Here is a 24,627-nt window from a genome sequence, read left to right as displayed (position 1 = left end):
AAAGGAAATAATAAACTTAAAAGCAGAAATCAATGAAATTGAAAACACGAAAACAATTTAGAAAATCATGAAACAAAAAGGTAGTTATTTTTGAGTCAGTAAAAGTGATAAAACTCTATCCAGCAAGATTGACAAAAAAAAAAAAAAAGGGAAAAGATATAAACAAAAAAATATCAAGCATACTAGAATAAAGGCTCTCACTGTAGATCATATGGCTATTAAAAGTATAATAAGGGAATGTTATGAACAACTTTATGCAAATTTATTGTCATAAATTTAACAATTTCAAAAATCACAAACTACTTAAACTCAATTGAAATGAAATAATAAACATATCCCTATAACTATTTAAAAAACTAAAATTATAATTTAAAATCTCCCCAAAAAGAAATCATCAAGCCCAAATGGTATTTGGAGAATTCTATCAAATATTTGAAAAATAATTAATAACTACACAGCAAGAAAAATAACTATTAATCCATGCAACAGCTTGGATGAATTTCAAGGGAATGATGCTGAGTATAAAAGTCAACCCCCAAAAGTTAAATATTTATGATTCCATTTTCAATAACAATCTTGAAATGACAACACTATAGATTTGAAAAAGAGATTAGTGGCTGTCTAGGGTTAGGGACTAGAGAAGTGGAGTATTGGAAAGTGAATATGACTATAAAATAGTAATACCAGGGATCCTTTTGGTGATGCAACTATTCTACACCTTGACTGTATCACTTCAATATGGGATTGTGATATTGTACTTTACTTTTACAAAATGTTACCACTGAAGGAAAGTAGCTAAAGAGCATAGGAGGTCTCTCTGTATTATTTCTTACAACTGAATGTGACTCTGCAACTACCTCAAAATAAAAACGTTGGGTTTAAAAAAATTAGAGACATTAGTGGAACACAAAATTTTAAATAAATACTGTAGATTAAATGAGAGTACTAAATCAATGTTAATTTATTGATTTTAAAAATTACATTGTATTTATGTAAGAAAATGTCTATATTTTCATGAATTATATGCAAATATTTGATAAAGAAAAAAAAAAAAAAAAACAACGAAAATACTAAAAGAAAATACTCCAGCAAAGCATTCTAATCTCGGGTTAGGAAAGATCTCTTAAACACGGGACAGTAAGGGTCACCATAAAAGAAATTTGACTACAGTAAAATGAAGAACTTTTTTCTGGGTTACTCCTTTAAAAATAAAAATTGAGGAGTTCCCTTCTTGGCTCAGTGGTTAACGAACCCGACTAGGATCCATGAGGATGTGAGTTTGATCCCTGGCCTTGCTCGGTGGGTTAAGAATTAGGAATTGCCCTGAGCTGTGGTGTAGGTCGCAGATGTGGCTCAGATCCCATGTTGCTGTGGCTGTGGCAGAGGCTGGCAGTGGCTATGGCATAGGCCAGCACCTGTAGATCTGATTCAACACCTAGCCTGGGAACTTCCCTATGCCGTGGGTGCAGCCCTTATAAAGCAAAAAAAATGAAGTTAAAAATTAAAATAGTGTGTATTTAATGTGTAAGAACATAACAAAATGAAGAACTTATATTCATTAAAAGACGCTATAAACAAACAGAAAACATAAGTCACTGTCTAGGTTAAAATATATAAATTCATGCATCTGATCAAGGAATTAGAACCTAAAATATATTGCAAATTACTCTTCAAAGATCAAGAAACTAACAGAAAAATAGGCAAAATATATGAACAAACACTTCGAAGAAGCTAACATGAATTTCCTATAAACGAAAGAAAGCATATTCAATTTAATTATTAACAAGAAAAGTAAAAATTAAGATCCATAAGGTAACATATTTTACTCATTAGACTGGCAAAAACAAAGAGCCCAATACCAAGTTCCGGAAAGGACACAGAATAATAGAAACCACGCATGGGTTTGTAGACATGTCCAACTAATTCGAAAAAAACATGACACCATCTAGTAAAATCCTTATCTCTCCAGCAATTCTAGTCTTAGATTAATATGCTACAGAAAAACTTGCCTCTGTGCACCTGGAAATGCGTGTACAAGAATTCTCATGGCATCACTGGTTATTGAACCAAGAGTTTGAAACAACCTGAACATCCATGAATAACTGAACAGGAAAGTATATGTGTGAAATGAATTACAGCTACATAGAAGAACAGGGAAAAGACTTAGAAACAAGATACCAAAAGAAAAAAGCGGAGTTCCCGTCGTGGCGCAGTGGTTAACGAATCCGACTAGGAACCATGAGGTTGCGGGTTCGATCCCTGCCCTTGCTCAGTGGGTTAACGATCCGGCGTTGCCGTGAGCTGTGGTGTAGGTTGCAGACGCGGCTCGGATCCCGCGTTGCTGTGGCTCTGGCGTAGGCCGGTGGCTACAGCTCCGATTCAACCCCTAGCCTGGGAACCTCCATATGCCGCGGGAGCGGCCCAAGAAATAGCAACAACAACAACAACAACAAAAAAAAAAAGACAAAAGACCAAAAGAAAAAAGCAAATTGTATAACACTACATATATAGTATATAACTTGCAGTTATGTTATTTACATATTTATGTAAATGTAGATAATATGCAATTTATATGTTTATTATAGTTAAATTTACTCATAGTATATTTAAATTAAGGAAATATAACTTGAACACATTTATACATATATATAATATATGCATATATATATATTTTTTTTTGCACCCATGGCACATGGAAGTTTCCAGGCTAGAAGTCGAATTAGAGCTACAGCTGCTGGCCTACAGCTACAGCAACACAAGATCTGAGCCACATCTGTGACCTACATCACAGCTCACAGCAACAGCAGATCCCCAACCCACTGAGTGAGGCCAGGGATGGAACCTGCATCCTCATGGATACTGATCAGATTTGTTTCCACTGTGCCACAATGAGAACTCCCCACATTTATATTTTAAATTGTGGTATCTTTAATACATAAATCTACAATTTTTCATAAAGTGTAATTTTAAAATACAAACATCATAGATACTGATATTGACTGAAGTTTTCAAAATGTTGTAAAATCCTAAGTATTTTTCATTGCAATTTCATTTTTGTATTTTCTAAATCATTCATGCTTATGCATAATTCAAATAGAGTTAAAAAACAGAATAATTAGTATTTCTTAATTACTTTTTTGTTATTATTATTTACTTCTTTTTATGTAAGGCAGAATATATTTAGTGTAATAATGTATTTCTATTTATTTGATTTTCTACTCAGAACAGAATTATAAACAGGTTGGCTTAATCCTTATGTATTTAACATGGCATGATATTATGAATAAATATTTTGATTAATATATTTCATCTGGGATTTTTAATGAATTATTGCAACTGTTGAAGATAGTTATTCAACATTATTATCAAATTAAAGGCATTAAAATTCCCATTTGCACAGGATTTTAGACTTTTTAATATGTTCCTTATTTCTAAACTCTAAAAATAATGCAAAACTAATTTCCTTTTCTGCAACTTTAAGGATGCTAAATAGAATGATTTAACATCTTAATGTCATATTCATAATTATTGGCAAAATGACAACCAGATCCTTAGCTGATACCAGAATCAGAATTCTGAGCAGAATTTTTTGCTCAAAGAATTACTTTGGGCAAAAAATAGTAGTAATAATTGCTTAGCAGTATTCGTGACTACTCTATTAACTGCGACTAAACTCACTGTAATAAAGCAAGGTATCTGCATGTAAGTGCGTTTAATCGCTCTTGAAGTGCACCATTAGCATCAGTGTGGAATACCACAAGGTGATGACATGCACTGATACATCAGAGGTAAGGGGACCTTAATTCACATTTTCATATTGCTATACTTAAACTATAAACTATTTTATAGAAACACCAACATATAGGATAAAGATATTACATAAGATGTCATGTTTTCACTAAGTGAATCAAAATATAAAATAGCCCCTAATGAAGTCGAGAGTTGTGTAGAATTTTATAAGCATAGTAGCACTTTCAAACAAATAACAAGAAACATGCAAACAATAAGAAAGTCAAAATTAACCACCAAAATGCTTTAATGTACATATCTCAGTGTGGATATAATCTGAAACAGGGAAACCATGCTTACAATCAATGAAAGCTACTGCTAAAATATATACAGGTTACCATATAATAAAATGACAAAGATGGTTAAAGGGTAATAAATCTAGAAGTCTTAATATACTTCTATTCAGTGTTACCCACTCATGTTTAAAAGAATAAAGCAATATTAGCAATTAATTTTTATTTATCTTCTCCTGATAAATAACTCTTTGTACAGAAATACTACCCTTTCATGGGTTTGAGTTCTAACAGGCACTGGTCTAGATATATTACATATGATATTTCATTGAATCATGACAAAAACCCTTTGACACACATATCATTCTTCCTAATTTATAAAGATACAGGTTAGGTAATCCTTCCTAGTTTATACAGCATACAAGTTAGGTAATTTGCCCAGATTTGTATAGGTAGTAAGTGGTAGATCTGGATTTGACACAGAGAATAGGCTTCAAAATAATTCATACTCTATTAAAACAGTTTCTGCTAAAGTATATGCTACAGTATGTTAATAGAAGCTATGCTGAAGGAAACTAGACTGTGATAGGTAACTCATACAAGAATAAATTATAAAAGTATTAAACTCAGGACAAAAAATAACATAACTTTTCTCCCTTAACAAAAGATAAACTCACCCACACACAATTTCTAAAGACCTAAAAGAAGTTATGATTAAAGGACAAATAAAAAAATTAATCAATAGCATATGAAAACTCTCCCACAGCTTATGAGAAAGGAGCTATTTTAATGGCTATATTGGTAGTATAAGCTGGGTTTTGAAAAGTCATTCCTATATTACATGTATTACTGATTAATAAAATTAAATGATTTTTTAAATGTAACATATATTGTTAATTGCAATTGAAAGTTATTTTAAGGGAAACATCTAAAATTTATCTAAAGTTTTTCTTATAATAAGCTCTGATATTACTAAACCAGCTGTTTAATCATAATCTACAAATTGCATAATCTACAAATTTTATTATAGGCTTTTTAATTTATCCTTTAATAAGATTCTTAGATTTTAGTTAAGTATAAAGATAACAGGAATATTTCTAAACATAATAGTATTTATTTCTCAATTTGATGTATAAATGTATGATATAAAATATACTGAAAATTTTGTTGTATTGCAGTGTTTACATACCCTTCCCAATATAGCCTCAGTTCTTATCCATGTGGATAAAAAGTATCAATATTTCCTTGATAATAACTTTAAAAAACTTTAAAAAATGGTTTCCAGCAAAAACATATAACCTATGGAACCAATTCCACGTGTTATTTTGTTCAAATGATCTAAAGCAGTTCTTTTCTGATTTAAACCCTAAATGTTTTCCTCATTCTGCCTGAATGAAAAGGCGAAACATCAGAAAAAGTCATTAATTAACTGTTTTTAAATTTTGCAAAAGTGAATAAAAGGTTCCTCCTACCTTATTTCTTCTTCACTTTTATATAGAGAACACATGATAAAGCTTTTGCATATAGACTAAAACCCTAGAATCTATCTCTAATGAAAGCAGGCAAACTATCTTAAGAGATGTACACATATGTGTTGGGACTGGAGGGAAAAGCAAAGCTTGGAGTGACACCAGAGCACTCCTCACACACACAAGATCTGGCACTTTGCCACTGGAGAAAAATGGTAGGATCTGAGGCTGGGGGTAAGGGAAAGGAAAGGCAGCTTCAGTAAAATATGCTAATGTGTTTTAATTCTAATGTTCCAAAATTTCTGTATTCATTTGGCTACTGTTGGAGCTGCAGCCTGCCCAGCCTTCCTGCCTGCTCTGCTCCAATGTTCCTGGCAGCTGACTCTTACTCATTTATCAAGAGCCCACAGTCAGCCTTTACACATCTTTCAATGTCGAAGAAACTCAAGACAGTTTGGAGTTTTGATGATGACAGGGAACTGAATATCTTTAACTACTGACCTGAAACAACTTTATAACCTAATCTAGTCTGGAAGTCATGAATATAAACACTCAACCATTGATCTGTAGTCATTTGAAGAAATAACTATAACAAATGAAATAAAATATAAGGATAAAGATAAACAGACTCTGGAGAAAACAGAGAAAAATATTCAGGGAGCAGAAATTCTTTTTTGTTTTAAAAAAAGTCTCTCTACTTCAAGGAGACTGAAGTAAATATAACATCAATGAAGACACAATAGACATCTATGAGAAAGGATTAATTGGAGAATAAGAAATAAATCTTAGAGGGAATTCCTGTCGTGGCTCAGTGGTTAACGAATCTGACTAGGAACCATGAGATTGTGGGTTTGATCCCTGGCCTTGCTCAGTGGGTTAAGGATCTGGCGTTGCCATGAACTGTGGTGTAGGTCGAAGACTCAGCTCAGATCCTGCGTTGCTGTGGCTCTGGCGTAGGCCAGCGGCTACAACTCCGATTCGACCCCTAGCCTGGAAACCTCCATGTGCTGTGGGAGCAACCCTAGAAAAGACAAAAAAAAAAAAAAAAAAAAAAGAAAAGAAAGAAATCTTAGAAATGATGAATCAAATTTTCAAAATAACAAATTCAACTAAGAGGGCAGCTTGACAGAAAAAAAAGACCCAAGCAGAAGAAACTATGAAGTATACCACCAGGGAGAATATGGAGGTTGACCCAAGGGGAAGTACTGCTCCAGATAAGGAACTTCCTCAGTAGAGTTGGTAGGGGTGTCTAAAGAGCCCATGAAAGTGTCCATGAGGGTAATAGCTTTTCGTATCTACCAGGTTCAAGAACCATAAGCCACTATACTGTAGTTTGAATCAAAGAACAACTTTTCTATTCCCTTTATAGTTCATAGTTCCTTCTTTTTCTCTTTCTTTTCTTTTCTTTTTTTTTTTTTTTTTTTCTTTTTTTGGTCTTTTTAAGGCCTCACCCATGGCATCCAGGCTAGGGGTCAAATCGGAGCTATGGACACCGGCCTATGCCACAGTTACAGCAACGCCAGATCCAAGCCATGTCTTCGACCTATACCACAGCTCAGGGCAATGCCAGATCCTTAAGCAACTGAGCAATGCCAGGGATCGAAACCGCAAGCTCATGAATACAAGTCAGATTCATTTTGCTTAGCCACAACAGGAACTCCATTTTCATCCTTTTTCTTTCCTTTTCGTTTTTTTTTTTTTTAGGGCCACACCCACTGCATATGGAGATTCCCAGATTAGGGGTCACAGCTCAAGGCAACGCATGGTCCTTAACCCACTGAACGAGGCCAGGGAGTGAACCCACATCCTTACGGATGCTCACGTTAACCACTGAGCCATGACAGGAAATCCTCCTCCTTTTTCTAATTTCAACCTTGCTAGTTAACTAACTAGATAGGAAAAAAAAAAGGAAGAATCACACACCACTACTACCACCACCCCTTACTCCTGAAAGTATCTAGCCCAAAGAAGGCCCAGCTTTTGAAAGAATTGGGAGAGGATTTAATTTGTATCAAATGTGGAGCTTTGATACTACACAACGCTGAATATCTTTATTGATCTGAGGTTTATGTTTTAAAACTTAAGGTCAACATAGAATTAACTAATAAATATCAATGAAGCCTGCACAGAATTTTCACCAATGACAACAGATAATCTCCACTAAGCAGCTTAAAGGACAGTAAGTTATATAAAAATATTGCTTTTACAATTATATCCTAAAGTCTTACTTTTTAAAACTAATACAGTGAAAATTACATCCCACTTGAAGGCAACTAGTAAAGAATGGGGAAGAGAACTACTACTTCAAATGTAAAAAAAAAAAAAAAAATCAATGGGCCAATGAAGCAATCAAAGAGGAAATCAGAGACTACCCTGAGACAAATGAAAACAGAAACACAACTTTCCAAAATCTAAGGGACTCAGCAAAGGCAATTCCAAGAGGAAAGTTTTTAGCAATATTAGCAATACAGGAATACATCAATAAATGAGAAGCATCTCAAATAAACAACTTAAATTAACATGTAAGCAAATTAGAAAATCTAAAAAGAAAAAAAAATCAGCAGAAGCAAGAAAATAAGAGGAAATACATTTTCAAAAGGACCAAAAATCAATAGAAAAGATTACTGAAATCAAGAGTTGATTTTTCAAGAAGATAAACACATTGATAAACGTCTAGCCATGCTCAACAAGAAGAAAAGAGAGAGGAGATCCCCTTGTGGCTCAGTGGTAACAAACCTGACTAGTATCCATGAGGACATGGGCTCGTCCCAGGCCTCAAGTAGTGTGTTAAAGGATCCGGCTTTGCTTTGAGCTTTGGTGTAGATTACAGAAGCAGCTTGGATCCTGTGTTGCTAGTAACTTCCATATGCTGCAGGTACGGCCCTAAAAAGATGAAAAAACAAAGAGACAAAAAAGAGAGGATCCAAATAAAATAAGAAATGAAAGAGGAGAAATAATAACCAAAACCAAAAAAGAAACAAAAAACACTTAAAAATATTACAAATATTTATATGGAAACAAATGGACAACTGAGAAGAAATGGACAAATTTTTAGAAACCTAAAACGTGCCAACTGAATTAGGAAAAAGTGACAATCTGAGGAGACTGATCACAGGTAGTGAATGCATTGGCAATAAAAAACTGAATAGCATCACAGGAGAATTGTACTAAACATACGAAGAAGAGCTAATACCTATCCTTCTCAAACAATTCCAAAAAACTGAATAGGATGGAACACTCTCAAATTCATTCTACAGGGCCACAGTTATCCTGATACCAAAACCAGATAAAAAACTACAAAGCAAGATTACAGGCCAATATCTCTGATGAATATAGATGAAAAAATATTCAACAAAATATTAGCAAACTGAATTCAACAATATATAAAAAGATCACACTCCATAATCAAGTAGGATTTATTCCAGCGATGAGGGATGGTTCAATATTTGCAAATCAATCCTGTGATACAGCACGTTAAAAGGAATGACAGAACCCATATCATCTCAACAGATGCAGAAAAAGCATTTGACAAAATTCCACAAACATTTCATGATAAAAACTCTCATCAAAGTTAGTATGAGGGAACATATCTCAACACTAAAGGCTGTTTAATAACCCACAGCAAACATCATACTCAACATTGAAAAGATGAAAATTTTTCATCTAAAATCAGGACCTAGACAAGGATGCCCATCCTCCTCACTTCTATTTAACAGAGTACTGAAATTCCTAGCCAGAGCAATCAAATAAGACAATCAGAATGGATAAGCAATGAGGTCCTACTGCATAGCACAGGAACTATATCCAGTCTCTTGGGATAGATCATAATGGAAGATAATATGAGAAAAAAATGTGTATATATATATATATGTATGACTGGGTCACTATGCGCTACAGCAGAAATTGACTCAACATTATAAATCAACTATACCCTAATAAAAAAACAAATTTAGTTTAAAAAAAGAAAAAAAATGAAATACGGGGCACACAAATTAGAAGGGAAGATTTAAAAGTGTCACTATCTGAAGATTACATGATACTACATATAGAAAAGCTTAAAGTCTCCACAAAAAAGGAAAAAATATTATAACTAATAAATGAATTCAATTACTTTGCAAGATACAAGATTAATATACAGTATTGTGTTGCCTTGCTATAACAATAAACTAGCAGAAAGGGAAAGCAAGAGAATAATCCTATTTAAAATCACATCATTGGGAGTTCCCTTTATGGCTGGGAGTTCCCTTCATGGCTCAGCAGTTAATAAACCCAATTAGGATCCATGAGGATGTGGGTCCGATCCCTGGCCTTGCTTGGTGGTTGAGGATCTGGCTTTGCCGTGAACTGTGATGGCAAATGTGGCTTGGATCCCATGTTGCTGGCATAGGCCAGCAGCTGTAGCTCTGATTCGACCCCTAGCCTGGGAACTTCCATATGCCACAAGTGTGGCCCTAAAAAGCAAAAATAAATTAATTAAATAAAATGAAATCATATCACCAAGAATAAAATACCTAGGAATAAACTTAACCAAGGAGGTAAAACACCTATACTCTAAAAAATATAAAACATTGATAAAGGAATGTGAAAAAGATATAAAGAGATGGAAAGATATCCTGTGCTCTTGAATTTGAAAGAATTAATATTGTTAAAATGTCCATGCTACTTAAAGCAAGCTACAGTTTTAATCCAACTTCTATTAAAATACCCATGACACGTTTCACAACAAGGAGTCTTGTCAATGATTTTTTGATATGACACCAAAGTACAAGCAACAAAAGCAAAAAGAGTTAGACAACATCAAACTAAACATTTTCTGGACAGAAAAAGAAACAATCAACAAAATGAAACGGCAACCTACTGAATGAGAGTAAATTTCTAGTGACCGGGAGAAAATATTTTCAGATGTGACATACCCAATAAAGAGTTGATATTTTAAATATATTAATAACTCATACAACTCAATAGCTAAAATAAAACAATCTGACTTAAAAAATGGGCAGAGGATCTGAACACACATTTTTCCAAAGACACACAGATGGCCAAGAGGCACATGAAAAGATGTTCAGTATCACTAATCATCAGGGAAATGCAAATCAAAACCACAATTAGATAGCACTTCACACCTGTCAGAATGGTTATTATCGAAAAGACAACAAATAACAAGAATTGGTGAGGATATGGAAAAAGGGGAACCTTCCTGCATTACTGTTGGAAATGTATATTGGTACATCCACTATAAGGAAAACAGTAGGTTCCTCAAAAAATTAAAAGTAGAAACACCATAATATCAAGCAATTCTACTTCTGAGTATATATCCAAAGAAAATGATAACAGGAAGAGACAGCTACACTCCCATGTTCATTATAGCATTACAATAGCCAAGTTATGGAAACAATTTAAGTGTCAGTGAATGAATGAATAAACACGATGTGAGAGCGAGAGAGAGATCCATAGATGCATACTGGATATACAGACATAAAATCTAAAATAGCTGAACTCATAGAAACAAAGGAGAATGGTGGTTATAGCAGGGGGGAGGGGGAGGGGCTAGGAGGTATGGAAATTGGGGAGATGTTGGTCAAAGGATATAAATGGCAGGAAACAATGAAAATTAAAAGAGTAAATAAAAAATGATTACTTGTAAAGGGGGAATAATTCACCATATACATTTAGCTCTTTCTATCCTATTTAGATATTATGTTAAATATTCTATTACAAAGCCAAAAAAGAATATACTATGCACAAATATGTAACTTTTTGTTACATAAAATGCCAACCTTTCATGACTAATGTAAAAAATCTTACAAGCCATAAGCAATTAATGAATGAATCAACAAATCATTTCTAATGACGACTTACCTACCTGAAAGAGAATTACTATGCCCTTAGAAGGTGAAAATGTTCCTGATGACCACCACCACCATTATCACACCCAAAAATCCTTAACTCTGATTTTTGTTATTATTGTGAGTGCTCCATTTGCATCCTGAACTAATGACCACAGTGGAGATGAAGATTTTCCAAACAAGAATGAGCACTACTAATTGACAAAAAGAGAGTCATCTCCCACCACTGCTTGCATTTGGCAGAGACTCAAATTAAAGGCAGGCAGAGGAGTGGGAAAACTTTATGATGGTAAAGAGGAAGGTCTGTCCTGATGGGAACTGGAGGCATAGGGAAGCTACAGGCAGGTTGACTAGAAGAGGGGATCGACCACAAATAAGATAAATTTAAACATTAATATTGCTAATAGAGGAATAATAAAATACTTATCTAAACTTCATAAAAAGTGATTATCAAAGCCTTGGTATAACCTAAAAATATTTAGTCTGTATTTTATTTTAATATTCCCTTTTTTGGGCTGCACCTGCAGCACATGGAAATTCCCAGGCTGGGGTCAAATCTGAGCTATGGCTTCTAGGCTACACCACAGCCACTGTAACACAGGATCCAAGCCACGCCTGCAGTCTACACCAGAGCTCAGGGCAACGTCAGACTCTTAACCCACTGATCAAGGTCAGGGATTACACCCACACTCTCATGGTTCCTAGTTGGGTTTTTTACCACTGAGCCATGACGGGAACTCCTGGTATTTTATTGAAATACTCTATATGATACCAGATTCTAATACATACCTTTGAGGAAAAAATGTTACAGATACTAGCTGAGTAAATGATTTGTCACTTGAATTTAAAAAAATCTATTGTTCTTACATCATTACTACTACTAAAAAGTTATTAATATTGTAAATATTTTCATTTTAAAATCAATATCAGATATTTTATAACTCAAAGGTAATTACTTTATAAAAAACATTTATTACCTCAGTTAGACTTTTACGTAATTTTCAGGACAAGAAACTAAACCTTTCACAGGTTTCAGGTAATTTTTTTTTGCTTCCTCATTTTTGATCTTTGCCCAACAGTCTTTTTTTTTTTTTCTTTTTGTCTTTTATCTTTTAAGGCCGCACCCACAGCATATGGAGGTTGCCAGGCTAGGGGTCTAATCGGAGCTGCAGCCACTGGCCTATGCCACAGCCACAGCAACACCAGATCTGAGCTGGGTCTGTGACCTACACCACAGCTCACGGCAACACCGGATCCTTAACTCATCGAGCAAGGCCAGGGATCGAACCCACAGCCTCATGATCCTAGATGGGTTCATTTCTGCTGCACCATGACGGGAACTCCACCGACAGTCATTTTTAACACCATTTTTCAGTAATCATTGTAGAAGATTTTAATTAACAGCCTGATTGCAAAGAAAATCATTCAAATAAATATAAGGAGATTCTTATATAGGCATAATTCTTTCCATCCTACTTTTTTAAAAGACTAAATAAAGTTTGAAGTTATACTATGAGAAAAGAAATAAGGGACAATCTGGTAGGTTTTTTTTTTGTTTTGTTTTGTTTTTTTAGACAAAGTTAAATTTAGGCAGAAAAGGAAGCAAGTAAGCAGAAATGGTCATGATTATGTGGCGGAGTGATTAATCCAGTTTTCTCTCCTGATAAAAAGTGCATGTCTCTCAATAGCCTAGTTACTAATAACACTGAAGAACCTCCATTTTCCATATACAGACGAAGGAGCTTGGAATACATAACTTCCGAATTCCTTTTCCAATAAAATAATGATATGGTATGAGTCCAAGAATATGAATACCTGAAAGTTAAGTATGAATTTACAGAACAAAGTCATACCTTTGTATTAGCTTTCATCTTTATTTTACATTTGCTTTGTTCTCTGGCTTCACGGAGACCTTTCTGAGTAGGACCTTCTGGTGCATTTTCCTTTTCACAATTAGGAACAACTATAAGATAATATAATTTATTATGGATGTTTATACTGTAAGATTTATTATAACCAAAAAAAACAACAAAGTCAAATTCATTATACATGTATTTTCTTAAGTATTAACCTAGTAATACTAAAACCATACCAAAAATGTTTAAAATGGAGTCTTGAAGTCATTTCCCAAAAATACAGGGTGTCACTGCTGCAAAGTTACTGAAATGGCATGAGGAGCCAGGAGGAAAACATATGAGCCAACTCTAGTTACATTATACCTAAACTCCCATTATCAAGAAGTTTCTCATCTTTAAGAAGAATTGAAAAGGGCCCAAGGAGACAATGGTAAGCAAAGAAAAAATTTCCCAAGTGGAAATGGATAATAAACAGAGATTTTTACATGAACACTGTATTAATAAAATATTCAGTTTCACAAAGTTGAAAAAAACAGAAAGAAAACACAGGATAACATTTCAATGTAGTTATAACACTGAGCTCCAAACTCTCCTGGACAGAAAAAACAGTCCTACAGGAATCCAAGGGAAAAAATAAGAGTGGTGGAAAAAGTCTATTTCTTTTTCACGTCTTTCCATATACACATACACATGTAGGTATACATAATTTCCCTCTGTATTTCTAAACAGCAAGCTTCTGTCAAACAATGAATGTGGCTATAGTCATTAACTCATAAATAAAAGAAACCACTCAATATTCTAAATTATAAGACTAATTTATAATTGAGAAAAGATAATGAAAAACAAAAATATGTGGATGCTTTCAATGTCAAGGCTCTTTGAGAGTTTTGAGAATCCTGATCTATAAAGGTAAGGAAGCATATGCTAACGTTTAGTTTCTTTCCTGATCTTATTTTTCCTATTCAGTACCAGTTGCAAGGAAGAAAACCCTCAAACTAACTCCTACAATAACATAAAAACCAAATGTTGCATAAGGTAGTACTATATGAAAGTACTTTAAAAAAAAAAACCCTCAAATACTAGGGTACCCAGACTACCAGCACTCCCTCAAGTTAGAGCCCCACAACACCTGGAAGTCAAATTGTGGAGGAAAGGCAACAATTACAGCTCGCTGAGATTACAGAACAATTTTCACATCAGATTCACTTTTATTGTATTTCCCTCCTAAACAGCCAAGAGTGAAAACCTCATAATGATAATGATTTAAAATTATAATAATTACCATTTATGCCTCATTGATGTTTCACCATCTAAAGCTACTGGTCTAAACAATATACACATATTATTTCATGAAATCCTGTCAATAGCCCTGTGAAGGTCACTACCTTTTGTTCCCATTTACACATGAGGAGAACTTGTACAGTAATACGGGAAGAATGAAGAAAGCAGTAAGGAGAAAAGTCCAAGATTATAGCAGATCAATCTAGGAATATGAGCAGATCTCAGGTTCGTATACAAAACGTTACAAAGCACCACTTCATGAGAGAAATAAAACAAAAAGCAAGAAACAAACAAAATGGTAAGGATAAATGAAATAAAAAAATCATGGAGTTCCCGTTATGGCTCAGTGGTTAACAAATCCGACTAGGAACCATGAGGTTGCGGGCTCAATCCCTGGCCTTGTTCAGTGGGTTAAGGATCGGGCATTGCCATGAGCTATGGTGTAGGTCGTAGACGCAGCTCGGATCTGGTATTGCTGTGGCTGTGGCGCAAGCAGCAGCTACTGCTCCGATTAGACCCCTAGCCTGGGAACCTCCATATGCTGCAGGAGTGGCCCTAGAAAAAGCAAAAAGTCCAAAAAAAAAAAAAAATCAAAAAGGGCTTGGTTTATGAGTACATGTAGCTGTTTCACAAGATGAAATTACAAAAATTTACATTTTAATAATATTTTAGAAAAAGTTCAGCATTTGGAACCAAAACACAGGAATACACATTGCATAATTCATGTGGAATTGTCATAGAAATAATATTTCTTAATTATTTCTCAATGTACTAATAATAAACACTCTCCATCAGATAAACATCACTTTTAATTACACAAGGATTTGTAGAACAAATGAGAGGCTCAAACATTAAAGTTTTTGTGTCACATTCATGGTTAAGTGCGTATAATTTTTAAATTCTACATAGCGCTTCTTAAGGTTTAGTAAATATCCTAGCAAAGTCATGTCTCTATCATGGCATCATTATGTTTATCATTAAATGCTTATTAATGACAAGGTCTAGAGTATTAATTGGTGCTATGCAGTTTCCCAAATTTTATTTGGCACAATCATCATCTTAAGGAAGGTACAGTTCCCTGAGAAAAATAAAGCAAACATCAAATAAACAAACAAACACATTTTCATTTATGAAAATTAGTTACTGTTCTTCCAGTGCTAAATTTCACTCATTCAACTATTTCTTAATGTATGCACACATTCAACCAATATTAACTTAACATGTTCAGGCTGCTGGTTAAATGTCCGAAATGCTGGAATATACTCATTGAACAAATACTTAATTACCTACATACTGTCAGTCTCTAAACCCATTATAGGTTAGACAAGACAATGATTTAACAAAAAAAAAGTTGAAAAAATTATCCATAATTTATCTCAGAAAGATAAAGAGAAAATATCAAAAAGATCAGAAAGCTAAAATGAGATCAAGTATACATTTAATTGGAATTCAGAAAAAGGTAATAGAGGTAGGGAGAAAGAAGCTCTATTTGAAATGACAGCTTTCTAAACTGGTCCACATGCTCCATATAATCATAAGAAATTAACATCTTGTAATGTAATTCCGAACAGCAAAAAAAACAAAAAAAAAAAAAAACCAAAAAACCTTAAAAACCAATTAATTAAAACCTTAAGGACTACTTTGCTCCACTGCACATGACATCTGTTTGTGTATTTTGAGTCTGCTTTTAAAGTTTTTTAACTCCCTAAAACATTTCCAATTTCTTGCTGTTCTTCCTGAATTCTGTTTCCTATCATAAATTAGAAGACATCATAAAATATAATTAGATATATCTTTATAACTTGGTTTGGAAATAGCTATTGTACTCAAATTGCAACCACATATGAAAACAAAGTAAGATAGGTTAATGAATAACACAAACATAAGAAAAACTAACATATTGATAAACTTTTTGAACTTTAATAATTTGCACAAGAAGTTTTATCTCATAAAATGTAATACTTTCTTTGCTTTCTGTGTAGTTTCTTGTAAATATTTGATTCATATTACTTTTCATAACAAAGAAAAGTATAACACAATACTATCACTTCAAATACCTAGTTGACAATAATTCACTATTTCATAGTTTCTCCAGGGCATTTTTCTATTATTCCACATACATACAAGAGTAAATATAAAATTATAAATCCTTTTCAGGTGAGAAATCTGAGTACCAAAGTATTAATAACATTTTCTCTAGGTGGTGGCAATCATGGATAATTTTTAAAACATTTTATCATTTAATATTTTTCTGTAATAAGCATGTCAACTTGATAGTCAAAAAATATGGTATGTTTAAAATTCTTTGATAACTATTCCAAGTGAGTCTAATTTTTGTCTTATTCCTTAAACACAGATTAAATAATAATTAGTCTTTCTCCTAAAGTTCAGAGTAAATAACAATCAAGTCATTGTTTCCTAACTACAGAGTGATTTACCTTTAAAGAGTTTCTACTGCCATATCAACTTCTGCTCAAAATAAATGAAAAATAGAGGAATGACAGATGGAATATTTTTAAAATTAAACTGAGAAAATGAAGAGAGAAAGAGTTAAAGAAATTAAAATAATCATGAAGGACAGCAAGATTTATGAGGAAACGTCAGTTAAACAATAAGACAACGTTTTACAAATAACAGTCCTTGCCTAAGCAAGGCTTCAAACTGACCAGCCAGTTTGAGTGATGCTGGAATCTGCGACCACACAGCCAAATGCTGACACAAGAAGCCTAGGAAAAGGTACTGCAAACCCTATACCTAAAACTAGAATGCCTGTTTTTTAAGCACACAGTTATTCAGCACAGAATTTAAGGAATTACTTTTATTCAGGTAATTGGGATCATGCAACTAAGAAAATCTGTTTTCTTCATGTTGAGTTGGATTTTTTTTTATCAAAAAGCCTCTTCAAAATATCATTGATAAAAATATAATCACATACTTGCTCTTCAAAGTAACTTATAAATTTCTGTCTTAAAAAATTGCAATGAGGAGTTCCCGTTGTGGTGCAGTGGTTAACGAATCCGACTAGGAACCATGAGGTTGCGGGTTCCATCCCTGCCCTTTCTCAGTGGGTTAAGGATCTGGCGTTGCCATGAGCTGTGGTGTAGGTTGCAGACGCGGCTCGGATCCCGCGTTGCTGTGGCTCTGGCGTAGGCCGGTGGCTATGGCTCCGATTAGACCCCTAACCTGGGAATCTCCATATGCCGCGGGAGCGGCCCAAGAAATAGCAAAAAGACAAAAAAAAAAAAAAAAAAAAAAAAAATTGCAATGAATTAAATACTAGAAGATAATTTCGGCAAGGAATTATCTGTAAATGATCATCTTATTTTAATAGAGATGTCAAGGATAAATAAATAAAATCATGAGCTGTCATACTAGAATCTAACATCACAGATTAACTGGTATAGCATTAACCCCTCAACCTTTATGCATTCTCATATATATATTCACAAACAATTCATTGTAAGTTAGAGTTCCAGATATTATAGTAGTTTCACATCATCCTTTCATACCTAATCTGATTGTATTCTTCTTAAAAGTCATCTATATATGAAACAAATAACTTTTTCATACAGACAGAAAAATATATTCTTTAAAAATGAAGTAAAGGGAGTTCCTGTCATGGCTCAGTGGTAACGACCCCGAATAGTATTCATGAGGACACAAGTTCGATCCCTGGCCTCGCTCAGTGGGTTAAGGATCTGGTGTTGCCATGAGCTGTGGTATAGGTCACAGACTCAGATCAGATCCCACATTGCTGCGGCTGTGGTGTAGGCCAGCAGCTGTAGCTCCAATTTGACCCCTAGCATGGGAACTTCCATATGCAGCTGGTGCAGCCCTAAAAAGCGAAAAAAAAAAAATGCAGTAAGAAAAAAACATAGAAAATAATCACATCACATAAAGAAAATCATGTAAACATTTTGGTGGGCATCCTCTAATAATTTTTCTTTGCATATATTTAACAAACATGCTTTTATACTCTATAAATGGTTTAATTTCTTAACATTAAAACACATGCATCTTTCTATGCTTGATTTTAAAGAATTTCTGGTATTATAAGGTCAAGCATATATAAACATTCACATCTAGTTAGAGGGTAGGGTTGCTTATTATTTTTGTTACTATAGATATGACTGCAATAAACTTCCTTATACATAGTGTCTTTAAGTATCATGGAGCGAAAATGATATTTCTTTACCATAAAATCTTAGGAAAGAAACTACTAAATCAAGGCTAAGAAAAAAATTTTGAATGTGACAATGATACATATTTCTTTCAAGCTTTAATTAGAGAACACAAAGAATAATCACCTGAAAAAACAGGATGTTATGTTTATTAAGAAATTCACTATTTTGCAGTCTTTCTGTACTTTAGAGTTTCTTATTATTCTCTTTTAAATGAACATTTTCGAGGTATAATTTACATATGATACAATGCATACATTTTAAGTGTAGAGTTGGGTAAATTTTAACAAAGATAAGAAGGTGTATAACCAACCACCAAAATCAAGATATAGAATATGTGCATTTACACCAAAGTATTATTTTTGATCATTTACATATCTTATAAATATTACCTTAAAATGCTATACTTTTTGTCTTTATTAACCACTTTCCTTTTAAGGAAATTAATAAGAAGAAATCTTCATCTTTATGTTGACCAGAATTAAACATTTCTAGATATCTGTACAGTATTTATATCTGTAGATCTGACTTTTTCTGGCTTATTTTTCTTTCTGCCCAAAGAAATTACTTTAGTATTTCATGTACTTTAGGATGGCTTGCAACAAAATCTCTCAGTTTTCATTTACATGGAAATGTCTATATTTCCCTCTAATTTCTGAAGAATATTTTTATTGAATATACAATTCTAAATTAAATTTTTTCCATATTTTAAAGATGTCATTTCACTGTTTCAAGCCCCAAGTATTTTTGACATGAAATCAGCCTTTATTTGTATTACTGTTCCCCTGTAGGTAATGTCTTTTCTCTCTTGCTGCTTTTAAGATTTTCTCACATAAATTCTGAATACAGTGTATCCAGGTATGATTTTGTGTTTTTGGTTAGTTGATTTTTTGGGTCTATAAATTTTCCTTACATCAATTTGGAAAATTTTAGATCATCTTTTGTTTAAATATTTTTATGCCCCATTCTCATTCTTTTTTCCATCAGTCCTCCAATTACCTATACATTAAATAGGCAAATTTCCTTCCATTTTTTTCTCTCTTCTTTAGGTGATTTTTATTGATGTCATTTAAAATTCACTGACACATCTGTCATCTTCAATTTATTAAGTATAAAATTTTGATTTTAGTTATTATATTTTTCAGTATGAGATTTCTATTTCCTTTTTTTGTCTGCTTGTTTCCATTTATCTTCCAAGACTCCTTCTCTTCACTTATTTATGACATATTTTCCTTGGTCACATTAAAAATAACTGTTATAGCGCAGAATCTGAAGACAATGGAACCATATGGTTCTAAAGAACCATAATCTTAGCCCTATATAAGGGAAGTGTTATAGAACTCTGTTGCCAAGTAGATAAAGCATCCTGTAGAGTCCAGGCAAATAAGCCATTCTAACAGGAATTCTCTGGGAAATGTCTCATGCAGCCCTTAAATTCCTGGGAGCAATCATACATCACTCAGTGTCCTAGAACACAGGACAAGTGAAGTACCTGGGCTTCACTGCTGTTGTGGTTTACGCTGAATTCCATCATAAACAGAAGTTAATGGATTACAAAAAACTGAATAGGAAAAACCTCAAGCTCTAGGCTGCAGGTCTGCTAGAGCTATGCAGAACACTGTGCTGGCAAACTAGACCCAAGTTATTGAGTGTGACAGAGGGTTATCCCAAGTGGATAAGGATTAGGAGACAAGATTACAAAGTAGAAGGACCTGAGCTCACCTCCTCTCATGAAAACACCAAAATCACAACTAATTTCTGAACAACCAAATGACATACAAGGGAGTCCCCAAAAGATTATCAACTATTTTTTTTCAGCAGAAACTCTGCAGGCCAGAAGAGAATGGCATGATATATTTAAAGTGAAGAAAAGAAAAACCTACAACAAAGAATACTCTACCCAACAAGGCTATCGTTCATATTTGATGGAGAAATCAAAAGTATTTCAGAGACAAAAAGCCAAGGTAACTTGGTACCACCAACCAGCTTTAGGACAAATACAAAAGGAAACTGTCTAGACAGGAAAGAAAAGGCCACAACTAGAAACAAGAAAGTTACAAGTGGGAAAGTTCACCAGTAAAAACAAACATAAAATAAAAGTAGGAAATCATCCACATACAAATATGATATCAAAGCAAGCAATCATGAGGAGAGTACAAATGAAGGATATTGCAAACATATTTGAAATTAAAATAATCTAAATAAAAATCATTAAAAAAAATGCACCCGTTAAGTTCACTGCAGCACTATTCACAATAGCCAAGACATGGAAACAACCTGTCCATCAGTAGATGAATGGATTAAGAAGATGTGGTATATATATACAATGGAATACAACTCAACCATAAAAAAGAACAAAATAATGCCAATTGCAGCATCGTGGATGGAACTAGAGACTCTTATACCAAGTGAAATAAATCAGAAAAAGAATGCCACACACCATATGATATCACTTATATCTGGAATTTAATATATGGCACAAATGAACCTTTCCACAGAAAAGAAACTCACAGACTTAGAGAACAGGTTGCCGAGGGGGAGGGGGAGGGAGTGGGATGGACTGGGAATTTGGGGTTCATAGATATAAACTATTGCCTTTGGAATGGATAAGCAATGAGATCCTGCTGTACAGCCCTGGGAACCATATCTAGTCACTTATGATGGAGCATGATAATGTGAGAAAAAAGAATGTACATGTGTATGTGTGACTGGGTCACCTTGCTGTATAGTGGAAAATTGACTGAACAGTGTAAACCAGCTATAATGAAAAAAAAATCATTAAAATAATAAAAATAAAAATAAATAAAAAATAAAACAATCTTGTGTACAGACAGACTGCAATATCAAAATCTCATAGTAACTCCAAAACCAAAAAAAGATACACACAAAAAAGAAAAAGGATTACAAATATAGCATTAAAAATAGTAAGACAGTTCTCAAATCACAAGAGAACAAAAGAGGAAGGGAAGGAAGAAAAAAGACCTCCAAAAACAAATCCAAAACAATTAAAAAAACAGCAATAAGGACATACATAATTACCTTAAATGTAAATGCTCCAACCAAAAGACATAGACTACCCGAATGGATAAAAAAACAAGACCCACATATCAAAAAAAAAAAAAAAAAAAAAAAAAAAAAAAAAAAAAAAAAAAAACAAGCAACTCAATTAAAAAATTGGCAGAACTAAATAGACATTTCTTGGGAGTTCCTGTCATGGTGCAGTGGAAACGAATCCAACTAGGAACCATGAGGTTGCGGGTTCAATCCCTGGCCTTGCTCAGTGGGTTAAGGATCCAGCATTGCTGTGAGCTGTGGTGTCGGTCACAGATGCAGCTAGGATCTGGCATTGCTGTGGCTCTGGCATAGGCTGGCAGCAACAGCTCCAATTAGACCCCCAGCAGGGGAACCTCCATATGCTGTGGGTGCAGCCCTAAAAAGACAAAAAAATAAAGACATAAATAGACATTTCTTCAAAGAATAAAAAAGGCCCCAAAACCCAGTAAAATATGCTCAACGTCACAAATGATTAGAGAAATGTAAGTCAAAACTATGAGGGAGTTCCCGTCATGGCACAGTGGAAATGAATCTGACTAGGAACCATGAGGTTGTGGGTTCGATCCCTGGCCTCGCTCAGTGGGTTAGGGATCTGGCATTGCTGTGAGCTGTGGTGTAGGGTTGTGGCTGCAGCTCAGATCTAGTGTTGCTGTGGCTCTGGCATAGGCTGGCAGCTGTAGCTCCGACTGGACCCCTAGCCTGGGAACCTCTGTATGCTGTGGGTATGGCCCTAAAAAACAAAAAGACAAAAAACAAAAAAAAAAGTGTAATGAGATGTACCTCACACTAGTCAGTGTGGCCATCATCAAAAAATCTACCAACAATAAATACTGGAGAGGGTGCAAAGAAAAGGAAATTCTACTACACTGTTGGTAGGAATATAAACTGGTACAACCACTATGGAGAATAGGATGCAGGTTCCTTAAAAAACTAACTATAAAACTACTATATGATCCAGCAATCCCATTCCTGAGCATATATCCAAAGAAACCTGTAATTCAAAAGGATAATGCACCCCAATGTTCAGGGCAGCACTATTTACAACAGCCAAGACACAGAAGCAACCTAAATGTCCCTCGAGAGAGGAATCGATAAAGGATATGTAGTACATATATATATATACAATGGAATATTACTATCCATAAAAAGAATGAAATATTGTTATTGTTATTCCCCCAATACAATTTACAATAAAAAATAAAAAAAAATAATGCCATTTATAGATTATAAACACTCTAGACAACTGTCCTCCTCTGAATAGTACCGATTTTTGTTCTAGCAGTCAGTTTAATTTTTTGATGATCACCTTGAATTCTAGGGTTAATCTGATGTTTTATTAGTGTGTATCAATAGAAAGCCCTAAATATTTCCCAAGGTTCTCTAATTGGGCAAAATTCAAACTCTAAGCTCTGTTTCCCCGAGAAATTCTGTGTAAGCTTTATTTTAGGTTTTATAGTGTGGGTGCAGGATATTTAATGTTAATGTGGTGTTACCAAGGGTTAAAGAGGTCTCTCCATCAAGACATGGCCAGAATACCAACATATCACATCACTGCTTGACATCTAGAACCCCTTAATCCTATAGAGTCTTCTTAGTAGGTCTCAGGTAGTTTTGCATGTGTAGCTTCACCATCAACTAAGGACTCTTGCATACTCTCTTACAAACCAGGCCACTGCACATTGTTAGCATTCTCTTATTTGGTGCACTTTTCTACAGATTCTAGTTGCATCAACAACTCATGAACTGCAGTCTTTGCCTTTTCAGTTCATACAGGAGTGCCATCTCTTCCTGACCTCTCTCTCCAGGGAGCTTGGTTTAAAAGTTTCCCTATACGAAAGGCCACTGTGATGATGGACCCTAACTTATAAATTTTCCTTCTGTCATCTGCCTTCTGTGACTTGTGATGTTTTCCAGTACCTAAAAGTAGCTATTTCATATGTAGTCTAGTTTTATAGTTATTTATGGAGGGAAGGCTAGTCTGGTACCAGGTACTTCATCAGGACCAGAAACAGAAGTCCTGTCATTATGGTTTACTCATATTTTTCTCTAAAATTAGTATATACAATATTATATCTATATTTCCTCGATACTTTCATTAAGTATTTTAACTTGGGAATTATCACATCATTTATTAGCTTTTAATCATCTCTAGAATTTTGAGTTCTAATAAGGCTGAAAAATCACCAACCAATAATAAATTTAAATTTTATCACATTTTACTTTACCTCTTAATTCAGGAGCATAGACACCATGTCCTATTTCCATATGCTTCAATGTTTCTTGAAGTCCAGAAATCTAAAAATTAAAATCCATGGATGTGGGATTATACCAAATAATTCAAAAAATGGGTTTTAAAATGCAACGTTTAAATGCTGATTACAAAGTACAGAAAATATTAATTTCTCTTAAATTAATTCCTACATATTTTAAAATTTTAACAAGAGAAAATATAATTTTAAGTTTAAAATAAATTCCACAGGCAAATATTTAGTATTATTATGGGTAAGCATCTGAAATGTTTACTTCACCACAAAGCTTTTGGAAACAAGAATACTCGTTACACATTTTTAACGATAATTATTCAGGTCTCTACTTTGAGAGAGTTTTATCTTCTGTTGAAATTGCTTCACAACAACTTAATTCATCTTTATGTCCATGAAAGATGAGGTAAATATTAATTGGGAAGTAAAATATGAAAAAAATTGCTACTATTCTAAAACTCTTAGCTCATTCTCTACCCACAAATAGACCTTGTTATTTTAAATATATTTTTTAATTTAGAGCATTTGTTAGCTTGCTTGATGGTATATTATTTACCTATATTTCCTGAAAAACGGACTTCAAATTCAACCTTAAAAAGCTATCTCAACAACCCTCATATGATGATTCAATACAAAATATCCTCTGTTTAATTATAT

The 24,627-nt window shown here is 33.9% G+C and overlaps 1 protein-coding gene across 21 annotated transcripts in view; it reads right to left on the bottom strand.

Moving 5' to 3' along the window:
• Positions 1 to 24,627, bottom strand: part of SPAG16 (sperm associated antigen 16) — a 959,311-nt gene that overhangs the window by 888,335 nt on the left and 46,349 nt on the right. For all 21 annotated transcript variants that reach the window (XR_014829285.1, XR_014829286.1, XM_084999006.1 and 18 more), the window contains 2 exons: positions 23,935 to 24,004; positions 13,191 to 13,300 (listed from right to left, as the gene is read on the bottom strand). Coding sequence is in view for 19 of the 21 variants with exons in the window: in XM_084999006.1 (XP_084855132.1) it covers positions 13,191 to 13,300; positions 23,935 to 24,004 (180 nt within the window). In the remaining 2 variants the exon portion in view is untranslated. The remainder of the gene's footprint in view (positions 1 to 13,190; positions 13,301 to 23,934; positions 24,005 to 24,627) is intronic.

This window comes from Sus scrofa, chromosome 15, assembly GCF_054392235.1.
Source record: "Sus scrofa isolate SSC_HxYL_T2T_F1_AM1 chromosome 15, Sscrofa_HxYL_maternal_Yorkshire_Landrace_v2.0, whole genome shotgun sequence".
NCBI classification, from domain to species: Eukaryota; Metazoa; Chordata; class Mammalia; order Artiodactyla; family Suidae; genus Sus; species Sus scrofa.
The sequence above is the reverse complement of the archived record's forward strand: the minus strand, read 5'-3'. Positions and strand labels throughout refer to the sequence as shown.